This window comes from Triturus cristatus, chromosome 4_1, assembly GCF_964204655.1.
Source record: "Triturus cristatus chromosome 4_1, aTriCri1.1, whole genome shotgun sequence".
In the NCBI taxonomy this organism is placed as follows: domain Eukaryota; kingdom Metazoa; phylum Chordata; class Amphibia; order Caudata; family Salamandridae; genus Triturus; species Triturus cristatus.
Window position 1 is genome coordinate 386,271,825 of NC_140585.1, and position 27,749 is coordinate 386,299,573.

Genomic DNA, 27,749 nt, shown 5'->3' on the forward strand with positions numbered 1-27,749 from the left:
ATCCCAGTCGCCCTCGTCATCCGATTCCCGATAAACGGGAGGAATGATCGGAGCCGGACAGAAGACGAAGGAGTCACCCATCGGCGTTGGTGACGGCACTGGGCTAAACTGGGGAACGACGCCGACCGGGGACGGCGTCGGTGGTGGAACCGGTGTCGGCGCCGGCAGAGGAGGCGTCATGAGGTCGACCGGCGCCGACAGGGGTCCAGGCCTGGACCCCTTGGGGACCTGCGGCGTCGAGGCCGGAGCCGTTGACGGCGCCGAAGCCACCGGCTCGCGAGGTCGCCCAGTCGAACCTGCGGGGCCCGAAGGCGCGCCGGCAGGCGTCGACGGCGGAGCCAGGCCCCTCATGGCCATGAGGAAGGCACTGACTTCCGCCAGAGTTGCGTCAGTCCCAGGGACCGGCGGGTATGGGGACGGACGAGCCGCGGTGGTGGAACCACTCGGACCCTCAGCCGGATCGTGCGACCGGCGAGGGGAGTCCTTAGAGCGATGTCGGCTCTTGGACTTCTTAGAATGTTTGGAGTGTTTGGACTTACCAGACGACCCCGACGAGCGATGACGATGGCTTCGACTCCGCGACCGGTCCTTGGACCTCCTCCTAGACCGGGACCGAGAGCGGCGCGGAGCCGAGTGCCGAAGCTCGAGTAGCTTACGGGACCGCTCCCGCCTAGCCTTCGACGTCAAGGCCTGGCAATCCAGGCACGACTCCGCGTCGTGGTCGGCTCCCAAACAGTACAGGCACCGGCGATGGTGATCTGTCACCGACATCAAGCGATGACAGCTGTCATAGGCCTTAAAACCAGGCATGCTACCGGCACCAGAGTCGAGTCGATGACCAAAAAGGGTTCAAAAGGTTAGTCAAAAAACGACTAGGGGTAAGCTCTCCCGGATCTGCGCTTACTGGCGCGGAAAAAAGAAGAACTGACGTCAGCGCGCGAGGGCGGCGTCTAAGTACTCTGACGACGTCATCCCGGCGCACGACACAGACGATGGACGCGGAGCCGCAGACGACGCCTAGCGACGCGCAAGGGGTATTGCTACAAAAATCTTCCGGATCCAGCCCGACGCCTGGGGATATTCTAAGGTGAGGAATCTAACTAACGTGTTTCTTTCAGATTCTGTATACCTAGGCGTATTGGTGAATCAGTGGGTGTATGAGTGACTGTATGGATGACTGAGTGGGTGCGTGACTGACTGTATAAGTGAGTGATTGTGTGAATGTGTGTATCTGTCTGTCAGTTGATGATGTCTAAGTGGGTGTATGAGTGTGTTAGTGGGTACATGAATGGCTATATGGCTGATTGATTGGTTGTCTTGGTGTCTGTGGGTGTGGGTGTGGAGGTGTGTGACTGCCTGTATGGAGGAGTGAGTCAGTGGTTGTATGGGGTAGTGAGTGCATATGTGAGAAGCTGTATGGGTGAGTGAGTATATGGCTGCGTCGGTGATTAAGTGCTTGTGTCAGTATGGGTGAGTAACAGGGTATCTGAAAGGCAGTATAGGCGAGTGCCTGGGTATATGAGTGACTACGCATGAGTGAATGTGAGAGCGGTTATATGGATGAGTGAGTGCATCTGTCAGTGACTGTATAGGCGAGTGACTATGTGTTACTATTTGCCACTCGCACACAACCATTCACAGACCCATTCACAGAGCTATACCAGTACTTACATACCCATTCACTGATCCATAGATCTACACACACATCCACTCACTCACCCATACAGCCACTCATACACCTACTCACTAATACAGCCATTTACATATCCACTCATACAACCATACAAAATAGTCACCCTCAGAACTACTCACACACAGGCACTCATCCATACAGTCAATAACACAGCCACTTACTCACCTGAAGTTACACATACAAATGGTAACACAGTCAATCGAATATAGTCACTGATAGAAGCATGCAGTCATCTATGTAGCTGCTCTCACATTCACTCACTCATGCATAGTCACTCATATAGCAGTCACTTAACTATACTGCCTTTCACATACCCAGTTCCTCACCCATACTGACACAAGCACTCAATCACAGACACAGCCATACTGACACTCACTCAACCATACAGCTTCTCACACATGCACTCACTACCCCATACAGCCACTGACTCACCCACTCACTCATCCATATAGGCAGTCACACACCTTCTCACCCACTGACACCCAGACAACCATAGAGATAGCCAGACAACCAATCAATCACTCATATAGCCATTGACGTACCCACTAACACACTCATGCACCCAACTGACAGACATACACACATTCACACAACCAGTCACTCACCCATACATTCACTGAGATACCTAATCACTCACTTATACAGTCAGTCACGCACCCACTCAGTCATCCATCCAGCCACTCATACACCCACTGATTCACCAATACACCAGGTATATAGACTTAACACTCAAACGTTTTAAAAACACTCAGTCACTGGATGATGTCATCGCTGTTGTCACCAGTGATGTCATTTGAGAAGTCAAACGAGATGTCACTGACCATGTCATAAGTGATGTAATAAGTGAGGTCATAAGCAGTGCATTGCGGGGGTGCAAGTTATAGTTAACTCAGGTAACTAGACCGGCTGAATTTCTCTGGTTTTGGATGAGTAAAATCTGACCCTAACTATAATGTCCCTGTAACCTTTGTTTTTTCAGTGAATTAGTCAGACACTGGTTACAGATATACGTTTCCTATGGAGAAATGCTCATTGTCAAGGGGATCGGCTATGCCGTACTCACTTCATCAAAGCTGCACCCTCGCCCAGCATACTATGCCTGCCCGTGGCTCAGAAGATGAATTTGTGAGCCAAGACTGTCCCGTCCTGAATTGTCAAGTCGGCTCCTGCTAGGGTCCTTGTGGCAGCGGTGTCTAGATCGCTAACTCGACAAAATGGCCGCCCGTTAGTGGCACAGTTTAGTGTTTTCTGGGTAAATTTACTCACTCACTACGCCGGTTTGAGCCTGCTGTTCGGCGGAACTTGACAATCATAAATCTGGGGTTTCAGCAAAAACTTGTACAGATCTCCTCAAACATTTATTAATATAATAGACTCACAACCCACAAAAATCTTGCAAAAATCTCAGACTTCAATTAAGTCATTCTTTTTATATAAAGGAAAAGGTATTTGGAAAAGACTGGGCCGATCGTGCCTCAGATGTATTTTTTAAAAAAGTGGGAGGGGTGGTCGTCCTTTGGTCTCTACTTACTAGCAGCACAGGCTAAACCGAATAAACAAAAGAAGGCAATGATAGGGATGATAAGGAGAATTACAGAGCAAAGGGATACCGATAGCTCTGTGGACATCACGGTTAGGTTATAAACAAAAGAAAGATTGGTGATTCCAAGGGTGTATATTACTATTTTGGGGATAGTAGTAGTATTGAAGGAGGCCGCTTGTTGGCGCTATATGTGCCAGAGATGTTTCTTTGTAAATTATGCCAGCTTGTCCCGAAAGAATGTTTGTGGTCATTAGATTATGTTCAGGGAGAACCGATATAGGTCTGCTGCAGATTGCTTACAAATATCATTGGTTCAGACAAAATGGCTCAATGGTATGCCATCATTCAGTCCATTAGTATGAGTTCCCAAACGGAAAACCCAGTGTTGTTCTTTTTCAAATAATTGGGATTCCATGGAGATTTGTTAAATTATGGTCCACTGTAGGTCCTATACCGTGTGTCTCTTGTCAATATGTGTGGACATTTTTGTTGATGCCCTGTCACATCGCAGATTGCTACGATGTTCACAAATGTGTGTTCTGACCATGCGTTTTGTCATACCGATGTAATGGAGTTGACAAGGACAGGTGATCATGTAAATTAAATTTACATTTTTTGTGTTGCAATTTGTGAAACGGCGTTGTTCCCAATTGGTGGTGTTGTTGAATGTGATACTCTTACTCCTGGTGGTACAGTGGCAGACGCTACAGTTACAGCATGGGGCGTGACCTGTTGGGGGGAGAGGAAAACCTGTGGTGTTTCCACATCCATGTTATTGCGTGGTCTGGTGTGTATTATCATGTCCTTTAGGCTCCTGCCCCTTTTGTGAGAGAACATTGGCTTTGGGAATTCCAACGTTCCACAATTCAACATTCTCCAGTGTCCATTGATTATCTTGCTCACTTGGTTAGAGGCTGTGTTGCATGTGGTTATGCAGATCAGTCTTTCTTCTTTAGGCTTCTATGACCTCACTTCCAGGACAGCTTCCCTGTTGTTTCTAGCTAATTTCATTGCTTTGTCAATTACTTGAGTGTGGTAATTCCTTTTTACCTGATTGTGACGTAGATCCTCCGCTTGCTGTTTGAAATCATTAGGGTCAGAGCAGTTCCTCCTCAACCGCAGGAATTGGCCAAATGGGAGACTGTCCCTCAAGTGTCTAGGGTGGAAACTATCATGAACCAGAGGAGTTTCTTTGCGATTGGTTTGATGTGTGTGGTTGTTTTTAGTTCACCCCCTTGATGGTAGATGTTGAGGTCCCGGAATGCTAGTTACTTGTTTGATATGGTATTAGTGAACTTCAGAAATTCGTTTAGGTAGTTCAGCCATGTTAAGAACTGATGTGCTGTCTCCACATTTCCATTCCATATGACCAGGACGTCATCTAAATACCGTTTCCACAGACGGATGTGAGAAAGGAAAGGGTTGCCTGGACTGAGGATTATGTGTTTCTCTAGATGGTGTACGTATAGTCCCACTATACTTGAGGCGAATGTGCTCTTCATACTGGTCCCGTGCTTCTGAAGGTAAAGGATGTCTTTGAACTGGAAGAAATTCCTAGTTAGTGCCCACTACGATGTTCTTTGGAGTCTGATATTCCAATTCCATTTCGAACAATACCTCCTCAATGATGTGAAATGTTTCATCATGTGGGAGACTGGTGTACCAATTTCCACGTCCGAACCCTTCCGCAATTCAGTCTCAGGGCCAAATGGTCTGTCCTGTAGAAGTCTAAGGATATCCTTGGTGACCTTCAGGTAGGTGTCTGTTTTCTGGATTATAGGTCTTAGGAAAGCATCAGCAAATTTTGACAATGGTTCCAAAATTGACCCTATGCCCGATACAATCGGTCTTCCAGGTGGACAAACAACAGACCACGCACGCAACCTGGGCTTCATCCTGGACTCCTCCCTCTCGATGACCAGACAAGTCAACGCCGTCACATCTTCGTGCTTCAACAACCTGCGCATGCTCCGCAAGATCTTCAGATGGATCCCCACCGAAACCAGGAAGACCGTTACCCAAGCACTCGTCACCAGCCGACTGGACTACGGGAACACCCTCTACGCCGGAACCACAGCCAAACTTCAAAAAATACTCCAACGCATCCAGAACGCCTCCGCACGACTCATCCTGGACATCCCCGACACAGCCACATCACCGGACACCTGAGAGACCTGCACTGGCTCCCCGTCAGCAAGAGAATCACTTTCAGACTCCTCACTCACGCACACAAGGCTCTCCACGACCTGAGCCCCCAGTACCTCAACGACCGCATGACCTTCTACACGCCCACCCGCCAGCTACGATCGACCAGCCACGCCCTCGCCACTGTTCCACGCATCCGCAGAGCCACCGCCGGAGGAAGATCCTTCTCCTACCTGGCAGCCAAGACTTGGAACTCCCTCCCCACCCACCTTCGGCGAACCCAAGACCATCTCTCCTTCAGGAAGCAGCTCAAGACCTGGCTGTTCGAGCAGTGACATTTCCCCTTCCCCCAGCGCCTTGAGACCCTCCTGGGTGAGTAGCGCGCTTTACAAATGCCGTGATTGATTGATTGATTGACAAGTAAGGTTTTTATAGATTTCCGGTATTATGTAGAAGTATGGTGTCACTGGGCTTTTGTTTATTAGAAATTCACCTTACTTTTGTGAGATCCAGTCATGGGTAAGTGCCTCTTCCACCATGCTAGTGATCTGTACACGTTGGGCTTCTGTTGGACCTTTCACAAGTGCCTTATAATTTCTAACCTCCTGTAGGAGTCTCATATGTTCTTAATGGTAGGCTTCTGCTGTTTGGATTACTGTAGATCCACCTTTATCTGCTGGTTTTATGACCACGTCTCTGTTGTTTGCCATCTCCTTTATTGCTTGCTTTTGCTCCTTGGTAGTGTTGTGGAACTATCGGGTGTCTTCTGGATTAATTTTCTCCAGATCTTTCAATACTGCTTTTTCAAAAGCCATAATCCCCACTGGTAAGGTGGCATTCAGGGGGGTGAAATTGGACTTCAACCTCAACCCTGTGTCATCTTGTACTAATGTACCTGGTTCCTTGTTAGGGAAATAAGCCCTCAGTTTCAGTTTCCTGATGAATTCATTCACCTCCGTGCACAATTTGAATTTATCCATCTTCTCCGTGGGCACAAAACCTAATCATTTTTCCAGGATTTTCTTCTGAGCATCTGATAGGACATAGTCAGGTTTACCATGGACCACTCATTTGCTGGTCGTTGCCTGGTTGTTCTGAGCACTGGTCATGCTCCTGGTTGCAACTCCGTCTGCCCTATGTACTTCGCTCCTCTTCCGAATCCGTCCCCTCCTGGGGCCTTGGCGTGATCCTAAAAAATTATTCTGTGGGTAGTATTGATAATCCTGGTGGGGCGTGTTCCAATGGCTGAAAGGTACTGGTGGGCCTTGTGCTGCTGGGGGGACCACAGAAAAAGGTACAGGATACATTGGGGGCCTTGATTGAGACCCCATCCTGTTGCCCTCAATAGTTCACCCTTCTTCCCTGGCCTCTTCTGCCTTGATAGCCAGCTCCACTATCTCTGCTGGAGCCAGAGCTGTTTGAGCCGGTGTAGGATGTGTCCCCATCGGTATAATCCTGATGTCTGCCAGATGGGGTATAGTCGTCTCGAATGTAGAGGTACACTCGTTAATGGCTGAACCTACTCGTGTCTTTCTTCAGTTTTGTAAATTTACTCTGCTTCAGAGTTGCTTCAAATTCATTCATCGTTTGGTTCACTTCTTTGAACGTTTTTTTCGGTGAGCTGACCGACTTTCCAGACGTACTTCTATCGTCTGTATTTCTGTTTTCATTTCCTGTGAGATGCGAGTGGCTGTGTTTATTTTCAAACTGAGCCAGTCCCGTGTGCAATGCCAAGTTTTGTCATGCTGGAAAATGAATGGTTCGTTCCTAACTATGAGACCTTACGGGCCGCATTCGCCCTCAGGTATTCAGACCAATGCTGGAATTGTAAAAAAGCACCAGATTCCCTGAATCACATGTTATTTTACTGTAGGAAGTTGAGAATATTCTGGGAAGAGATCGAAAACATTATAAACAATGTCTTTGACATGGAGATACCTCTCGACTTCCACACATTTTACCTTGGGTCCATAGTCTAATGCATCTGTTCCGAAACTGAACTCCCAAGACATGAGTCTGTTAGACCTACTATCAACAACCGGAAACAAAAATATTTTATGCGACTGGAAATAATTTCAAAATGTACCCCACCATACATGGTGGTCATGAGTTTGCCTTGCAAGAAGTGCAGATAACTCATTGCTCAACAGTAACTTGAATCCCCAAGACCCTCACAAGCTATGGAATAAACTGGACCTGTATATTGAAAAAGTAAAGCCACCATAAACATACATCTTAGTCACCACCTTAATGCCTCCTTAAAATGGGGGAGAGTGTCTGAAAAGTTTCAGTGCTTCGTCCATCATCTCCTTGTGTTTGCTTTGTTTGCCCTAAGTTGGCAGAGTATGCCCAGACGTGGGTCCCTTGCTCACTTTGCCACTGGATTCAAGCTAGCCTGGCTGATGAGGGCTGTTAGCCCGTAACCGGTCCCAGGATGCTCGTTTCTGGTCCAGGGAAGATATGACTTGGCAGTTCTGGCTGGACTGTTCCCACGAGGCACAGGATCAAGACTAATTTGCATATAGCTGTGTTTGAACTGGAGTGGCGAAGTAAGCTAAAGAAGGATGATGGATTCAACCCAGATCTGTGACTGGGGATGAGTGTCTGAAAAGTTTCAGTGCTCCGTCCATCATCTCCTCGTGTTTGCTTCATTTGTAAATAACACCATTAAACCCACAGTGAGGCATGTCTTCTAAGGAAGGATTATAAGATGTTCTGAATCAAAAACATCACTTTTCTAATAGTATTCCTTACTTGCATTCCATTTTCTTAAGAAAATATCAGTCTTTCACCAGAAGGTTTTATTCCACTTCTGTTTCTCAAAAATCTTCATCAACTTGATTTCTAGCAAAGGTACAATCTCTTTAAAGGGCTTGTGACAGACTTACAATACTTGAAAGTACTAAGTAAAACAAGCACTGGCAAAGTCAATAGACCTGGTCTTAATGCACCAATGAATGTAAAGTTGTTTCCATGCATTCATCGTTTGGTTCACTTCTTTGAACGTTTTTTTCGGTGAGCTGACCGACTTTCCAGACGTACTTCTATCGTCTGTATTTCCGTTTTCATTTCCTGTGAGATGCGAGTGGCTGTGTTTATTTTCAAACTGAGCCAGTCCCGTGTGCAATGCCAAGTTTTGTCATGCTGGAAAATGAATGGTTCGTTCCTAACTATGAGACCTTACGGGCCGCATTCGCCCTCAGGTATTCAGACCAATGCTGGAATTGTCAAAAAGCACCAGATTCCCTGAATCACATGTTATTTTAATGTAGGAAGTTGAGAATATTCTGGGAAGAGATCGAAAACATTATAAACAATGTCTTTGACATGGAGATACCTCTCGACTTCCACACATTTTACCTTGGGTCCATAGTCTAATGCATCTGTTCCGAAACTGAACTCCCAAGACATGAGTCTGTTAGACCTACTATCAACAACCGGAAACAAAAATATTTTATGCGACTGGAAATAATTTCAAAATGTACCCCACCATACATGGTGGTCATGAGTTTGCCTTGCAAGAAGTGCAGATAACTCATTGCTCAACAGTAACTTGAATCCCCAAGACCCTCACAAGCTATGGAATAAACTGGACCTGTATATTGAAAAAGTAAAGCCACCATAAACATACATCTTAGTCACCACCTTAATGCCTCCTTAAAATGGGGGCGAGTGTCTGAAAAGTTTCAGTGCTTCGTCCATCATCTCCTTGTGTTTGCTTTGTTCGCCCTAAGTTGGCAGAGTATGCCCAGACGTGGGTCCCTTGCTCACTTTGCCACTGGATTCAAGCTAGCCTGGCTGATGAGGGCTGTTAGCCCGTAACCGGTCCCAGGATGCTCGTTTCTGGTCCAGGGAAGATATGACTTGGCAGTTCTGGCTGGACTGTTCCCACGAGGCACAGGATCAAGACTAATTTGCATATAGCTGTGTTTGAACTGGAGTGGCGAAGTAAGCTAAAGAAGGATGATGGATTCAACCCAGATCTGTGACTGGGGATGAGTGTCTGAAAAGTTTCAGTGCTCCGTCCATCATCTCCTCGTGTTTGCTTCATTTGTAAATAACACCATTAAACCCACAGTGAGGCATGTCTTCTAAGGAAGGATTATAAGATGTTCTGAATCAAAAACATCACTTTTCTAATAGTATTCCTTACTTGCATTCCATTTTCTTAAGAAAATATCAGTCTTTCACCAGAAGGTTTTATTCCACTTCTGTTTCTCAAAAATCTTCATCAACTTGATTTCTAGCAAAGGTACAATCTCTTTAAAGGGCTTGTGACAGACTTACAATACTTGAAAGTACTAAGTAAAACAAGCACTGGCAAAGTCAATAGACCTGGTCTTAATGCACCAATGAATGTAAAGTTGTTTCCATGCATTTCATGAACAAATGTTGTTTATCACAATAAAGCCTGTATCATGTGTGTTGCCAATGCTGAAAAAAAGTAGCAAAAAAGGATTGCTTCTCTGCACAGAATGTATATTGAAAATAAAGAAATGAATCTGATAATCAGAATGATTTACCAACGGTACTTTTGGGACGGAAGATAGCCCCTCATCCATTCTAATGGAAGTAGTTCCTAGAAGGTGGAATAAAACATCAAATAGCATACAGGATAAGGTGAAAGAATATATATACTCTATGGGTCTATCCGAAATCACACAATGTAGATTTTAGAGAATTGGCAATATGTAGTGAAGACAGCTGTATTGCCAAGCCAGCCCTAAAAGGGCAAATCTTGGGGGCATGGCCAAGATGGCGGTGTAGGTGGACGCGACCTCGGCGAGCTCCTCCGGCCCAGGCCCCTGAGCACCTTATTCACTGCTGATCTCCCCCCATCGTCGCTGGCCGGCGACGGCGGGTGCAGTGGAGAACTAGCGGACCTGGCTGGGAGGAACATCGGTGCGCCAGAAGGCATCGTTGGCGGACTGTGGAAGCCGAGCCGCGACCTTCGAAGGCTGCGGCCCGACCGGAAGTGCCGTTGGGTCCGCCCTGCGCGTATACTCGAGCCTGAGGCGCTGCGCGGAGGCCGCCGGTGCGGCCTGGAGAGGAGCCGCTGATTGTGGCGCTGAGCGAAAGCGAACGAGGCGGCGAGATGTTGGGGCCCCGCCAAGAAGACCGGCCGCCTTATGGCCGTGGGGGGGACTGGTGAGGTGCCGAGGACCTCGGGGGGCCCTTCCGTCCCACCCGTTGACGCCAAACAGGAGGTGGTGTGTGCCAGGTGGTGCAACCCGGGCCCAGTGGGGTCTCAGAAGCCATTGAAGCGGATGACCGCGGTGGCCGCGGTGACTTGTTGGCTCCCTGGTTGTGAGCGAGTTGAGGTCCGCTCGGGGAGCTACTTGCGCGGCGGCGTGTTACAGACTGTGGACGCCATTTGGTCTGGATGCTACGCCCCACCGGCCTAGCACTGCGGTGGAGCAGGCAGGAGCTGACGCTCGAGGAGCACGAGGAGGTGGAGAACGGGTGCTGGACTGCACCACAGGAGCGGACGGACGGCCTACCCAGCTGGGGCGGTCACCTAGGCGGTGTGGTGTATGCCACTGTCGCCGGTGGGGATTGCGCACTTCCATTTGGCGCCCAAGATGGCCGGCCACAAGGGGAACAGGAAGGGTGATCGCACCCTACCGGAAATGCTGAACAGGAACACTGCACGGCAAGACCGCGGACAACCCTCCCCGAGTCGGGCTAGCAGTTCACAGGGGGCGAACGGAGGGGAGCCGCCAGTTACCAGGTCATTCCTTGAGTCGCTTTTTAGCTCCCTACGAGAGGACTTCCAGACTCTCAAACAGGAAGTGGCGGGGGAGGTGCGGGAGGTCCGGAGAGAGGTTGATGGCCTAGGAGAGAGGGTCTCATCTGTGGAAGAAGCGGGTCATGCCCGGGACGAGGAGCTCACACAGCTCCAGCAGGAAGTGGTCAGGCTCCGGGACCAGCAGATTGATCTACAATCTCATGTGGAGGACCTTGAAAACCGTTCCCGGAGGAACAACATCAGGGCCCGGGGCGTCCCGCTCGGAGAAGAGGGGTAAGATGCGTCCTCCTACCTGCAGGATCTGTTCCGGGAGGTCCTGGGTGAGCCGACAGACTTTTCTCTCAGGATCGATAGGGCACACAGAGTGGGCCCACGGCGCAGAGCCCCGGCGCCTCCCCCCGATCTTTTGGCCTATCTGCCGGACTATCCCCTGAAGGAACGGATTCTAAGTGTGGCTCGCACTAAGCCCTCCTTGGAGTGCAGAGGCCATAGGGTAGCCCTCTTTCAGGATCTCTCAGTGGTCACCCTACAGAAACGCAAGTCCTTTAAAATTGTGACTGACTTCTTGCGGGAGCATGACATTCAATATTCTTGGGGCCACCCTTTTCGTATTATCTTCCGCTGGAACGGAACACTGCATCAGCTGCGCTCCCTTCAGGACACCTGTACTGTATTGGGCATCACGGCGACTGAAGAAGATGCCCCCACTCCACGCCGTCGCCGGATTACCAGGGATGGCTGGCAAGCGGTCCCTGGCCGCAGGTCTTCGACTTCATCAGTGCGACCGGACTCGCCTACTATCCGGGCTGACATGGATAATGCCGTGCGTGAGGTCGCTAGAGAAACGGCGACAAGAGAGGTTGCCTTGACCGCCTAGGACTTCTCCGGGGGGAGATCGACATCGCTTCTTCTTTTTCTGAGCTATAGGTTCGGGGGCCTGGGGGGGTGGGGGGTGGGGGAGCAGGGGTGGGTTAGTGGCTGGACGTCCACTTTCGAGACTCTTCCATAGACTTGCCTTTTTGGGCCGGCCTTGGACAATGGTTTCCTTGACTCCTTTCTTGGGGGGACAGGGACAGTGTTTTGGGTTTGGAAGGGGTTGTTTTGGGGTGTTGGGGTACCGGGAGGGGCCGTGGGAGTTGGGTGTGGGGGAAGGAGTTGTCCAGTGCGCTGTGCTAAGATTTGTTGCTTTGCCTGAGTTTCTCCACCTTGTCTTGCTCTGTGTCGATGGGGAGGCGCATGGGGAGGTGGATTGTGGGGTTGGCGGGTGCGTGGTGGAAGACCTGGTCACATTGGGGCTGGTGGTTGGTACTAGGCCGCGCTGCGCAGGGGGGAGAGGCTTTGCATACTGTTCTTGGGAGACTGACTTGCGGTTTGAGTTGGGGGGAGTATGCCCGCCTACTATGATCACCACGCAGGACACTTGCGCCTTTACACACATTTCCTACTATGCCTCCTCATACCTTTAAGATCGTGACCTTGAATGTCAGGGGTCTGAACAATCCCGTTAAGCGGCGAGCGGTGCTTTCCCTGTTAGAAAACGCCCAAGCGGACATATGCCTCCTTCAGGAAACCCACCTGTTACCACAGGACACACATAGGCTACGCTCTTGTAAATTTCCGACGCAGTTCTTTTCTTCCGGTACTACCAAGACGGCCGGGGTGGCGATTCTAGTGGCTCGACGTTTCGGGGGGGAGCACATCCACAAATTTGCAGAAATTAAAGGGAGGATGTTGGCACATAGGTTTCGGGTGGGGGGCATTACATTCACGATAGGCTCCCTTTATAGTCCTAATGATAAACAGGAGCGGTTCTTGCAGTCTGCGGTGGAAGAGATTTCGGCCTCGCCGGATAGGCATGTTATCCTCGGGGGCGACCTTAACATGGTCTTTGATTCGGTTGTCGACAGATCGGCGCAGCGCTCCCCGCAAGTCGGGGAATTCTCAGCTGGTTGTAAGGCTAGACTTGCAGAGGTAGACCTCCAGGACCTCTGGCGTCATAAGCACCCCGTAGACAGGGATTACTCCTACTACTCCCACGCGCACAAGACCTACGCGAGGCTTGATCACCTCCTGGTCACCTCACCGGTGCAGGCCCTGGCGTCTGCCGTGGACATAGGGGTTATTTCCTTGTCGGATCATGCCCCTGTTGCGGCCTCCTTTTGCGTGCCACCGTCTGCCGCCCCGGCGAGGGTCTGGCGCCTCCGGGATACTCTGCTTCACAGGAAAACGGTAACGGACCGTATTGAGCAGGTACTTAGTGATTATTTGGCACACAATGATAACGCAGACACCACCAGAGCTACCCAGTGGGCGGCTTTGAAGGCGGTCCTCCGGGGAGAGTTCTTGTCAATCTTCGCGGCCGAAAATAGGGAGCGCACGATAAAGAGGGATGAGCTTACTGACAGAGTCCGGGAACTGGAGCTGATCCACCGCAGAACTGGGGCTCCGAGGATTTGGCGGCAGCTTAAAGAAGCAAGGAAACTTCTTGCCGCCTTAGATGTGGATCGGGCGGAATATGCGGCCCTCCGACTGCGCCACGCTTTTTATACTGTGGGGGATCGCTGTGGCAAACTTTTGGCCAATAGACTCCGGGCCACTAGGCAGAGCCAGTTGGTGAAAGAACTCTCTGACCCCACGGGCGGTGCAGTGACAGACGATGCCTGCATCTCGGCCGCGTTCCGAGGGTTCTACAGTAACCTCTACGCGGGTGACCCGCCGGATGTACCGGCTATGACCTCCTACCTAGACTCGGTCACTCTGCCCTCCTTGGACCCCCTACAGGCGGACCATCTGGACAGGGCCATTAACATAGAGGAAGTGGTGACAGCCATTGCCAGACTTAAGCACGGCAAGGCAAGGCTCCAGGCCCCGATGGCTACTCGGCCCTCTTCTATAAGACGTTCTGCGGGTCGTTAGCCCCAATCCTCACTCGCCTCTTCAACTCTTTCGCGGAACCTGGAGCCATCTCGCCTGACCTACTGCGGATCTTATAGGCCGATATCTCTCCTGAATGTCGACCTGAAACTCTATACTGGGATTTTGGCACGCCGCCTGGCGCTCCATCTACCCGGCCTGGTCGACCCGGAACAGGCGGGTTTCGTTCCGGGGCGGCAGACGGTGGATAATACAAAACGGGTGGTCCACCTGCTGGAAAAGGCCTCCCGGATTCCGGGTGAGAGAATGATGCTCGCGGTTGACGCAGAAAAGGCGTTTGATCGCGTGCATTGGCCCTTCTTGGAACAAGTGCTGGTGAAGGCGGGTATTGGAGAACGGTTTCGCACGATGATACTCAATTGCTATAAGGAGCCCTCCGCGGTGGTCCGGGTTAGCGTCCACACCTCCGCGGCCTTCCCCATCGAGAGAGGCACCAGGGAGGGCTGTCCACTTTCGCCCTTGCTCTTTGCTCTCTACATGGAGCCGCTCGCTCAAAGGGTGCGAACGGGGCCGGCAGTGGAAGGGATACGGATGGGGGGGGGGATTTACCCATGCGGTCAGTCTCTACGCTGATGATGTCATCTTCACATTGGCTACACCCCGGACATCACTTCCGGCCTGTATGGAAGAACTGGCAGCGTTCGGCACGGTCTCGGGCTTTAAAGTAAATATGGGGAAGTCGGTGGCTTTGGATATCTCCGTGGCGCCTGATACTAAGGCATATTTGCAGAACAGGTTCCCGTTACTTTGGTCCTCAGAGGCGACACCATATTTAGGGATTCAGATTGCCCCTACGTTGCCAGCCATGGTCTCGGCCAACTACTTGGCCTTGGGTGCCAAGATCAGGGCCGAGCTAGGTCGCTGGAATCGCGGCATTCTTGCCTGGTTGGGTAGGATTGCTGCCGTCAAGATGACGATTCTGCCACAAGTGCTCTACTTATTCAGGGCCCTGCCGCTGCCGAAGGGGTGGATACAGCAGTTGCAGTCGGACGTAGCACGTTTCATTTGGCAGGGGAAAAAGCCTAGGATACGCAGGACCCTCTCCCATTTGTCTCCTGACGCTGGCGGCCTGGGTATCCCCGACTTCCGTAAATACTTTCAGGCGACGCAATTGCGGTACTTGGTCGAATGGTGCAGGTGGGAGTTGGATAAGCATTGGCTCTTCCAGGACCAAGCGGTGGCGGGGCGGCCTCTGCAGGAGATACCGTTCCTGCACCGGTCCCACCGGCCTAAGAATCTCTACGCCTCTTTCATTACTAGGGTACCTTTGCGGGTTTGGGATGCGACCTCCCTTAGATATGACCTCACCACATTTCCTTCGCCGCTTTCGCCGCTAGTGGATAATCCTGCCTTCACCCCTGGGATGGAGAGGGGAGCCTTCACACATTGGCGGGAGGCAGGATGCAGAGCATTATGTCACCTGTATGGCCCCAAGGGTGTCATCCCGTTCACACAATTTCGGCTGGAATTCTCCCTCCCCGAAACGGAGAGACACCGTTATATGCAGGCTCGGCATTGGGCCCTCCAGCCACAGGTGAGGGATGTGGCGGATAGGAGGCTCTCACTGTGTGAGAGATGGCTGTTGACCCGTACATCGGACTCGAAGTTAATCTCGGACCTGTATAAGTTTTTGCAACTACCCTCCACACACTTCCACAATCCAGGGAGGGTTCGATGGGAACGGGAGCTTGGGAGGACACTGAGCCCCAAGGACTGGGACCACATATCTTATAGGGCGCGCCACTCAGCATATCATATGGGCCTCACTGATACTTTTACTAAAGTGTCCACTTACTGGTATTATACGCCTGAGCGGATCCATGAGTTCGACCATAGTAAGACAGACACATGCTGGCGGGGGTGCGGACAACGGGGTACACTCACGCACATTCTCTGGGATTGTCCTCTCTTAACTGGCTACTGGAAGGAAGTGCTGGATGAAATTGATTCTCATTTCGGCATAGAGCTCCCGCGCTTCCCGGCATATACCCTGCTAGGACTCCCAAACGATCTAATGTATCCCCTTAAGTCCAGAAGAGGCAGGCAGATCGCCATTGCACTCGGCTCTGCCGTTCAGAATATCCTGATATACTGGCGTACTGACACAGTACCCACGATGACAGGCTGGCTCCACAGACTTTGGCACGTGCTGGGTATGGAGAAATTGTCTTTGGTGGTGGCTGGGGATGTAACGCAATTTAATGAGCTGTGGCAGCCATTCCACTCTTTGCTGCTCACAGAGTTCCGGGAGCTCACCTGCCCGAGGTACCTTCGCCTCCTGCGGCTTACGTGCCCGCTAGCGCAAGATCAGTGAGAGGGAAGAGACCCTCCTCCCCAATTATCTATAGCTTTGGGAGATGGGCTGTCTGCTAGTAGCGCACTGGACTGTGGGTGGGGTGGGTGGGGGGGGGGGAGTTGGGTGGGGCATTAGGACGTTGGGGTGGCGGGGGACGTTGGTACTAAAATGTTGTGTCATGCCGGACTTTTGCTCCTTTTCATTTGCCGATCTTATACTGCTGTATATGTGTCTGGATGTGTCACGCTGAATAAAATACTTTAAACTTAAAAGGGCAAATCTTGAGACCTACGTGTAGGCACCATGTGGTCTGATTAGGTAGAACGGTGACTCAATGCATGGTTCTATGGACTCCTATTTGCTCTCTGCTTTTGAGATGAGCATATTAGTTTAACAACTTAAATACATATTTTAAAAATAATTCTAATTCATACATGCCATTTTTACAGCTTTGGGTGTCCTGCAATTGTCCAAACTGTCACACTAGAAGTGTGATATTTAATAGGGAGTGTTTATATTGGCATGTGGCAGCAATGGTAGTTGCAGCCGGGCGTGCAAGCTGTAGTGGCTTCCTGAGCAAAACCTTGGACTCTAGCACTCTCTTATTTACAAATTAAGCACTGGCTTGGCAGAAACACAGCTCTAAAACGCACCACAACATTATGGCTCCACCCCTTCCTGGTGAGGGTGGAGCTTTTCCATCCACTGCTCAACAACAGCGTCGGGTACCATACAGTTCAGGAGGCATAGGCAGATTTAGCTTCATATCTGCATACCCACCTAGTGGCAGTCTGTGCTGAAGGATGCCATTAAAGATGAGACATGTGGCGTCAGTTACTTCAGAATAATATTGCTTCATTGAAGAGTCTACTTTTCATAATTATGGGACATACAATGTTTGTTAATAGAGTAATAATCAACAGTGGCTTTCCGTCTTTAATTACGGACTATCCTGGGAAACGTTGTCCAGCCTGCTACCACAGCTCCAAACAAAAGGCCAAATTCCGGTGCACCGTAAATACTCAACACAGCATCAATGACGGTGGCAATCAACCAGTGACTAATGAATGTGGCTAAACAACATGTGAATAACATTTGTAACACTCAGTGGTTGGGGAGGCTAACCTGTTGTCCAGGAGCCTAACCTGTTGTCCCTCTCTTTATGAATGCATTGTATAAGCTCTGCGAAACACCTACAGCGGTCTCCAGAAGGCATAGAAATGAGAGGGGAGCAATCCACGTTGACGTACAAAAGGATTTGAGACTGAGCTGAGCGTTAAATGTTCTGGAGGCAGGAGTACGGGGAGGCTAGCTGGACAAAGTGACCCAGATATGCTTTTGATATCCACCTAACTGCAATCACTGGCCGACTGTTCTCAAAGACATGATGTGGGCTTCATAAGCGTGGGGGTAATTGTCTCTCTGTGTCACATATGATGGGCAAAGACCACACGTTGATAGTGCGTTCCATTTGTATATAGATTGTCTGCTTATCCAAAGTGAAACAAACCGTTTAAGCATGAGAAGTCTAAGGACAAACTTGACAAGGACAGTATCTAGACTGTGAACAGTCAGAGTACCGGGGGATGTGTTTGGTAAATTGGTAGCCTATCGAGGACAGTTTTTTCTGCTTTTAAATTTTACTTTGCCATGTGCACTTTTAACAACCTACAACTCTGTATGTCAATATGAATTATTGCTGATGTTGGAAACAACCTGATAGGAAACGGAAATTCTCAATATTTCTTTTCATTTGGAAGGAGCAGCGCTTTAAACCACAATGGACACGCCTCCCCTCTGCCCTCTTCAATTGTGCAAAATAAGAATCGGCACACACATTTGTGCTCGTTAGAAAATAACTAGCTACCGGATGACCAGACAAAACACAGACATAATAATGGGAACGCCGATAAATCGAGTATGCTTACTTTTAAAAGCAGGGTTTTCATGGTCTTTCTATGTTATGTAAAACTTGTTTCCAACCATCAATCCAGCAGATCAAATCGAGTACAGTGCTTTGCACCAGCCATAATTTCATACATAATCCCGGAGGACATCACGCAAGCAAATATTCTACTTATTAAATGTGACCACAAAGAAATCAGTGTAAAATTGTTTTGTCTGTAGGAGATATAGCTCCATGAATGGGAAATCCTTCGTAGATACACCAGCCGATAACACATTCGCTAGAAGTAAGTATGCGCGTTTCATTCAAATTACATCTTTGCAGAAATGTGTATATATTGCTTGGAGCAGAAAACATTTTAATTAGCTTTAACTATTATACTGAATAGACTATTTAACATAATTTTACTTGTTCAAATTGAAACAGGAGAAAATTGAAATAGGAGACTTGAAACCGATTAACAGATCATTGGTACTGCAAAGTGTAGCAAGTGCAATGCACCGGATTACTGATAAAACAGTGATGCCGGCAGCACAACCACAAATTCAATGAATTAGCGCGTGTGCTTTTTCCTGGTGGCCTGCCTGACCCTTTATAGAGTCACAGAGAATCCTGCGATGGTGGTCTCATCTGTAGCGTCTTCCCCAGCCAGGGAACTCGCCAATGACTACGCCACACACAGAGCTTAGTTTAATGACTCTTTATTCTTCTACGTGTAACCGCGAACCCAACATTCTAAACCTGCATTCACTTCACTATGCTCTAATGCTTATGTCCCAGGTCGACAGGGTCATTCAGGAGTCAAAACAGTTCCTTCATTACAAAACTCACACAACACATCTCCCCCTCTGTTAAATAAAAAATGTAACATTTTTACAACTATATACACAATCATATCTCCTCAATGAGTCTTCGTGATGCTTTGATCACACGTCCCGACCACGTCTTCGGAAACTGGGGACAGGCAATAGAAGTGTACATGACCGGTATCGGTGATGTAGAAAAAGCAGCTGTGAGGGGGTCTTCACTTGTTCTTGCATGCCAAGTCTCTACATTGACATCAGTACCCGACGAGTGATGAGCCACATGTTGGATATGGGAGGAGTCTCGAGTAATGGACTTGCTAGGATGTTGGGCAGTCACCAAGTGTCATTTGCTGGTCACAATATAAAATGGTTCAGCATCGAAAGGAGCCATTAGACTTTCATCTTCTAACAATCGATCTCCTCTGGTGAACGTAACGTCTTATGCATGTTGATGCCTGTCTAAATAGGCCTTTATTTTCCTCTTGCCACTTACTGTGTGGTGCTCCATTAACTTGTGCTTCGTGCCAACCATGGAATAATTGCACGGGCAAAGTTATTCTCTTGTTAACATGGGGCCATATTCTGACACAAATTCAAGCGAGCCCAGTTTACATTAGTATGGGCTTGTGCCATGTAAAGGATATTAAAGAATGGCAGGCAAAAACATCTGATGTACTTCCAGCAATGACAAAGTGCTCTGGAAACACTAAAAATGTATGCAAAAGCTTGTTGCGTTCCCAGGGAAATTTGATAATATTGCACTTTACTGAAAATTCAGTAGAAGATATGGAATAGAAAATCCAAAATGCACTATTTTTCAGAAAAAACATAAGAACAAAACATTGAAGAAGAAATACTATGGTGCTCTTCTAAGATGTTAATACCAATTCACGAAGAAATATCATTAGACATGCAGGTGGAGATTTACATCTCTGTCCGAAGATACTTTTACATTGTTTTTCTACTCACACATTTTCCCAGAAGTAGGTATAGGACGCTGTGCCAAACTTCATGTATCATAACCCTTGGGCTCCTATTCCCAGTGTGCAGTATTCTACATTGCATATAAATCTCCATATGTGGATGGATACTCTGTTCAAATGCAGTTTTTTCCCAGCTGAGAAAAAATTACCCATGGGGAAAGCTCTCGCCCAACGCACCCAGCAAATCTTGGTGTGATCAGTTTCCTTTGCTGTAGTAAAAGTCCAACCTTTTCCAGGGAGGAAATGACTTGGACTGAAGTGTGTGCATTCCCTCAAATATGTGTATCTCTTGAAGAAAACTAACTTAACTCAAACCACGTCTTGGAACACTCACATGCTACCACTAAATAATGATTTGCTACTGTGAATTTCTCCACACTTATGGAGCCGTAGCAAATGCATATATGTCAGCCAGGAATCCCTTTGTGGACCTGGTCTATTTTAAAGCTATATTGTATATCTTCCGTTAAAAAACATATACATATCCAAATATTTTATGGATCTAATGCTGGTTTATTAAATGTTCTAATCGAAGCAATTAATCAGGAAATAGTGGTTTAAAGAGAAGCATATTGATTCCAGAAGGCCACAAAATACAGAATAATCTACGTTACTTTTAAGAAAATATTTAAATGCAACAGGTATAGCCTGAACTGCTTTTTGGGTTGTAGAACAGACAGCAGCACCGCTAGTAGTATCCATAAGCAAGAATCAAAGGAAGGAAAAGCATGGGGATTTTTCTTCCCACACCCCTCCCCGAGGATGAACATTTAGGTAACTTGGGTGCATTGTAGTTTGTTCACTGGACCTGGTGGTGGTCTACACCTCCCGCAGGCAGGCAACAACCGTCACTGCTAGCAACCGAAAAGGGATTTTTTTCTCTCTTTTGTCGGACAAAGCCGATTCTTCATGGAGAAACGGATTCTGTCTAGGACAGGATATCTGAAAGGAACAAATAAGGCAGAGCTCTAGTATGTGTTCATTCTGTGGTAGTTCCTTGGCTGAGGAGAAGGATGAAGCGACACAAAACTGCAGCATGTCAGGGAAAGGTGTCAGTAGCAGGAACAACTGTTGACACAGCTGAACTCAATCAGCTAGTAGGGCCCTTAGTGGCAACTCTTAAAGTGTTTGTAGTAGGTTGAAGAAGAAGAGCAGACACTGCTGATAGTCACTTTTGTCTTTTCTTTGTTCAAGACAGCGCCGGCACAACAAGTATGCAGTGTACAGCGGGAACCACCATATGAGTGGGGAAATGCCAAAGATAAATAGGTGGGGACTGGCATATGGACATCAACGAGGTAAAGCTGCTCTGGCACTGGCAGAATGGACAGCAGAAGAACTGATGATGATCAGCTGTCACTGTACATCACTGGATTACATGGCAGGTGTCAGTCGGGTGGTGCATTGTGGCAGCGGGCACTGAATGTGTCCTTGTAAATCCAGCAAGCGACTGAGAGGCGATTAGTGACTTATGGAGGCAAGCTGGTGGCAAAACCTTTTTTAATATGCTAATTAAAATTCATGGCTGGGACTTTTTTTTTTTTACTGGTTATTTTTTTCTTTTGGTTCGTATTTTAAATGTAACACTTCCAAGTAACATTATTTTTGGCAAAGAAAGCACAAAGAGTGACGAAATGTTCGCACATTAAAGAGAGTCTACAGACATCCCTCCCTCACAAGACCTCTGTGACAGCCTCAGCACCTTCTTCCACCATAAAATCAAGAACATTTACGACAATCTCGACTAGGACAGCCAACACACAGAACCCTCACCAACCACCCCCACAACTTGAAGCCAACGATTGACATGCGGACAGCCCTCGCCACCGAAGACACACTGAAGACAATGAAGTCAATCCACTCTGGGGGCCCCAGAGACCCCTGTCCCTACCACATCTTCAACAGAGCCGCCGACACCATCGCCCCCATGCTTCGCCACACCATCAACCGCTCCCTCGCGAACGCCTCCTTCCCCTATGACTGGAAGCACGCCGAGCTCAACCCCCTCCTGAAGAAACCCTCGGCGGACCCTACCGACTTCAGAAACTACAGACCCATCTCCCTGCTCCCGTTCCTAGCGAAAGTCATCGAGAAAGCCATCAACAGCCAACTCGCCACCTTCATCAAAGAGCAGAACATCCTTGACTCCTCCCAATCTAGCTTCAGAAAGAACCACAACACGGAAACCACCCTCCTCGCCGCAACAGACGACATCCGCTCCCTCCTGGACAGAGGAGAGACAATAGCCCTCCTCGACCTTTCAGCGGCCTTCAACACAGTCTCTCACTGCACCCTAACACACCGGGACAAGGCCTCGACTGGATCCGCTCATTCCTCTCCGGCAGAACGCAGCGGGTCAGACTCTCTCCCTTCCTCTCGGACCCCACACCGACCACCTGTGGAGTCCCCCAAGGATCCTCCCTCAGCCCCACGTGGTTCAACATCTACATGGCTCTGCTTGCCCCCATCGTCAGAACCCACGGACTCAACATTGTTCCATACGCAGACGACACCAAACTCATCCTCTCCCTTTCCAACGAACCAAACGCAGCCAAACACAACTTTCAAGAAGGCATGGAAGCAATCGCCAAATGGATGAGGAGCAGCTGTCTACAACTCAACACGGACAAAACAGAAGTACTCATCATGGGCACACACCCCGATGCCTGGAATGACACCTGGTGGCCCCACGCCCTCGGAAGCCTGCCCAACCCCACGGACCTTGCACGCAACATCGGAATCATCCGGGACTCCAAACTCAAAATGGACCACCAGATCAACTACGTCGCATCCTCCTGCTTCCACACCCTCCGTCTCCTATGCAAGACCTTCAAATGGATCCCCCTCGAACACAGAAAGACCGTCACACATGCCCTCGTCACAAGCAGACTTGACTACGGCAACACACTCTACGCTGGAATCAACAAAAACCTCACCCGCAAACTTCAAAACATCCAGAACGCCGCCGCCAGACTAATTCTCAACCTGCCATATCACCTAGCACCTGCGCACACTCCACTTGCTCCCCATCGAGGCAAGAATCACCTTCAAGATTCTCACCCATGCACACAAAGCCCTCCACATCGCCGGACCAGCATACCTGAACAGCCGACTCACATTCCACGCACCCCAATGGACCCTACGATCAGCCCAGCTCTCCTACGCCGTGGTCCCTCGCACCAGGAAGTCGAGTTTGGGAGGCTGCTCCTTCTCCTTCCTCGCTGCCAGAGCCTGGAACGCCCTCCCGCCCTCCCGCTCCACCTCAGACAGACATCACTCCCCAACTTCATGAGGGACATCAAAACATGGCTCTTCGATAGATCTCCTCCTTGATGGACAGGACCCTGCGCTCCCCACGCCTTGAGACCCTTGCGGGTGAGTAGTCACGCTTAACAAACCCATGATTGATTGGTTGGTTGAATGGGTGTAGTACAGAAACCAGTTAGGAAGGTGGCAGCGCGTCCCAAGGAGTCTGCCTTTATAAGATTTGAAACTCTCGCTCCCCCAACAGTGACAGGAGCATGTATACTGTATAGGGTTCTCTTAGGGACATGCAAGTAAGCTACAACTATGTGCAACTAGTTAGGGTGTCATGGAATCACAGGCTGGGGCCAATTTAGGAATATTACGGAGGATGTACAAAGGTATTTTGTGTTTGGCGTGTAGACTCCAAGATGGTGTCAGTTTGTATGTACATACCACCAACAAACAAACAAGTAATTATGAGATAAAGCCCAACCAAGCCAATGTTTAGCTTTTCATACTCCATCCTACAACATCTATGCTTTTTTCTGCATGCTATTTCATATATGTTCCTGCCTATTCGGGCATCCACAGAATGTCTTCTATTCTACCTTTTCCTCTGAGGGTTAGAACAAATCAGTCAAACATTCACTGTACCTTCTGAACATGCTTCCATGAGAATACATCGACTGCCCTCTTGACAATGTTACTTTTCTTTTTTATAGCTGGATATAAAATAGGTGAATATTTTGATCTAGATTTCCACATTGGTATAGAATATCAGGTCCTCATTTTCAACCAATTAGACCAGGTTTGAAGATACTTTCTGCAATTTTGCTAATTAGATTTTCACTGGCTAACTAGCAACAACGTCATGTGACAGGCAAACAGTACATTGGTATATGAAGTAATCAGTAGTCCACCTGCAATACAACTAGGAGTTTGTTAGTGGTAACCTTTGTCCAACATCATGAAGCTGACTTGGAAGCATTTTTTAAAGCCACGTCTGGCAGTAGAACACAGACCTCATCCGATGCTGAGTAAATGTTAAAAGATAATTATACTCGGATATACTCACCAAATTAAGGAAACACATCAGGTATTTCAGAACAGCATAGTTATGTGCCGGTAATTTGTGTACTACTTCTTTACAGTGACCCACTCGTAAGATGCTTTCCACACCTGCAATCAAAAGGTAATTTGTGAACTTGTAATAATAGGATGCCAAGGAATGGTGAGAAAGTGGAGGAGAACCCAAGGTAGTCAGACTCTTCTTTAAGATAAAAAATTCACCAATATGTGTGTATGTGCATATATATATATATATATATATATATATACACACACACACACACACACACCCACAAATTTATATATATACACACACACACACACACACACATATATATATATGCACGCATACACACACACACATTATATATATACACACACAATAAACAATTACAATGTATATTTTGAATACAGATTTTTTTCAACATAAAAAAATTATATTGCTTCTCGAAGGTTTTCAGTTCTCCAGTTTATGCTAGACAAAGTCCAATGTTAGACCCAATGCTCAAGCATTTCAATCCGTGAATGAGGTCAGGGACCCTTTTTTTTACAGAAGAGAGTGCCTTCAAACTTCAACATGCAGTTTGTACATTTGCTCAAAGAGGACTACGCCAGCACCTTGGAAACTAGCATATGTTACCAATGTCCTGACCCAGAGCATAACCACTTACTCCAAAGTTTGGCACAATGGTCTCCCAGAGAGCACTATTCTTTCAAAATTCAATATGGCTGAAATCTCATCAGAGGAGCAAAAACTAGCTAAACCAATCTCCAGTATGGCTCATTTCCATAGCTCTCCTCCCCAGACATATACAAATTCCTTCCTCAAGCCTACCATCTATGGGTTCAGAGTGAATGGGGGATAGATGGACCTGGCTGTCTCTGCCCGTCCCCTTCTGTCTTTGAAGCTGATACTTTATGACCCCTCCCCCTGCTCTGGCATTCCTGTTCAGTAGGGTCCTCTTTCAAGAGAAAGCCTCTCTCCAGTAGCAGCTGCTACCGGACACAGGTGGTGGGGCGGAGGGAACCTTACCTGTAATGGCTGGCCAGTTGGCCGGCCGGCTGCCGCCTCTCCTGCGTCCTAGTCATCTTCCTACAGACTCGCAGCAGGAAGCGCCCGCCAGACAGGCTCCCCTGAGCCAATCACAACGCTGCATTGCAATGTTGTGATTAGTCTGAGCGCTGTGGATCGGCGCTCAAACTGGAACAGGGAGCCTGTGCATGTTCCTGACCAGGCTGTGTAATGCAGCCTGATAGAAATATGCAAAGTGCGCATGAACTGTTTGGTTGGTCCTAGAGGCCGGCCAAACAGTTCATGTGCTCTTTGGGAGTGCACAGCATTCCTCCCCTGCTCAGGCCAGCCCGGCCCTGCCCTGCTCCAGAGCCACTGACAGCTATAAGAAAAACAACATGATAATAACAATAGTTATCATGTTATTTTTCCTTTTGTTCAGTGGGATAACGTTCCTCCGCCTTAGCAGAGGAGGAGCTGCCACTGCCTCTCTCCCAGGTTGCCACTTATCACTTTATCAAAGCAGCCTGGCTAATCCTCTTAAATCTGACCAATCAGGGGAGACCACAGGGAGGCTGAATTTTGGCTTACAGACAAGAAAGTCTTATAACTCATTTTCTGTGTACTTCAGGATAAATTCAACAATAGCATATTGTTGGATTTATCAATACCATTCTCCTATGTCCTTAAATGATATTTTCTTTGATTCCTAGCGTAAGTTACGAGTTCATAAACTATTGCAATGTTAACCTATGTGTCTGTGGATCTGGAATGGGGAAAATTAAATGGACAATTTCTCCAACACCATGGCCTATAAAACATCTTTTATATGGACCCTGCTTATAGCTACCAGACCCCCCCACCTCTGGCACACCCTCATGGGCGTATACCGTTCAGGATTGACTAAGCTATCGGCCATAGTTCTCCAGGCTCGCGCTATCTCTAAATCTCCTATCCCTCTCCTGGCTTCTCTCATCAATATTCGCCCTTCACACCCAGCCCACTTTATCATTTCCCTTCTCCACGTGTGTAGGCGGGAACTTCCAGGCGTCCTTCAATTCAAAGCGATCTCCCGCTTGGCAAGGATAAATGCCAGGTCCTGGAGCTTACTTGTAACTTTAGTCTTAGACGTGTGGGGTAACAAACTCCATAAACAGCATCCCGGGGTGTGTGGGATCTCCCTTCCGATGTTCTCCTCAACCATATGCAAGAGCCCCTCCCAACACGCTTGTAACCCAGGGTACGTCCAGAACATATGGAGTATGTGCGCTCCTCTTTCCCCGTATCTATGGCAGGCCGCGTCCACTATCCGGAAGTATCTACCTATGCGTTCGGGGGTCAGACACGATCCATGTAGGACAAAGTAATTAATTAACCTAAAGCATGCATTCCTGGAGACCTTGGGTGTTCTATCCAATATCATGTCCCAGTCCTTTGTAGTAATAGGAATGCCTAAATCCTCCTCCCTCTGTACAAACAAGAGGCCGCTTTTATGGAGCCAGCAGAAACATCTCTGTAGTGTCAGAGGTTCGGTGGTTCCTGTGCACCAGTGTTTATGTAGTACTGATGTAAGCGCTCTATGTAATAAACAAGCATTTGCAATGCAATCAGTCTCGCCTTTGGGACCTTATATGTATTTAGCTATGCTGCACATTAGCCTGTGTGCTGAAACATCTACTGTTCTTTAAGATGGAAGGAAAATAAGCACCAAAATGTGTGACACGCCAGGTATGGGAACACATGGAGCAAAATATTGCCTTTCAGCAGGAAACGGTATAGTCCAACGCTCTGTCTTTAATTTAAAATCAGGGCCTTCGGTGGTCATATCACTGAAAATACATGATTTGAAAAAATATTTTCTACGGGTGCTCATGAAAGATAATTTCTATGGACTAGAATCCAGAGAATGCTAAAGTGATTCAGGTATTTTACTGAACTCTGCTGGTCGTTTTCTATCAAGAAAGTTAAATAGAGGCAGTTGCCAGAAAAATTACAAAAAGAAAGTCCCTCAGCAGAGAGCAATTCTGGTGTTTTACTGACTTCTGCTGGTCGTTTCCTATCAAGACAGTTAAATAGAGGCAGTTGAACTGAAACAAAAGTCCATAAGCGGAAGCAGACAAGTCCTAGGGCTGATTTCCAGAGCCCACAAAGTACATACACATATAAGTATATACTAAAGTATATACAAGAGATCTCGAATGCTCGACCTAAAAATAAGAATAAAGGCAAGGATTTTATTCTAAGCAAAGAAATGCAAAAGACACTGTTTTTAACCTTCTCAAAAGACAAGCAACTCCCACTCTTTCATTCCTTTATGAGCTGTGAATGTTGTACTTCTATGTGGCTGAAAGCTGCAGCACAAGAGGGG

The 27,749-nt window shown here is 48.1% G+C and overlaps 1 protein-coding gene across 2 annotated transcripts in view; it reads right to left on the reverse strand.

Moving 5' to 3' along the window:
* Nucleotides 1–27,749, reverse strand: part of ARHGAP8 (Rho GTPase activating protein 8) — a 968,737-nt gene that overhangs the window by 13,531 nt on the left and 927,457 nt on the right. For both annotated transcript variants that reach the window (XM_085652441.1, XM_085652442.1), the window contains exon 12: nucleotides 24,377–24,480. In XM_085652441.1, coding sequence (XP_085508567.1) covers nucleotides 24,377–24,480 — 104 coding nt within the window. The remainder of the gene's footprint in view (nucleotides 1–24,376; nucleotides 24,481–27,749) is intronic.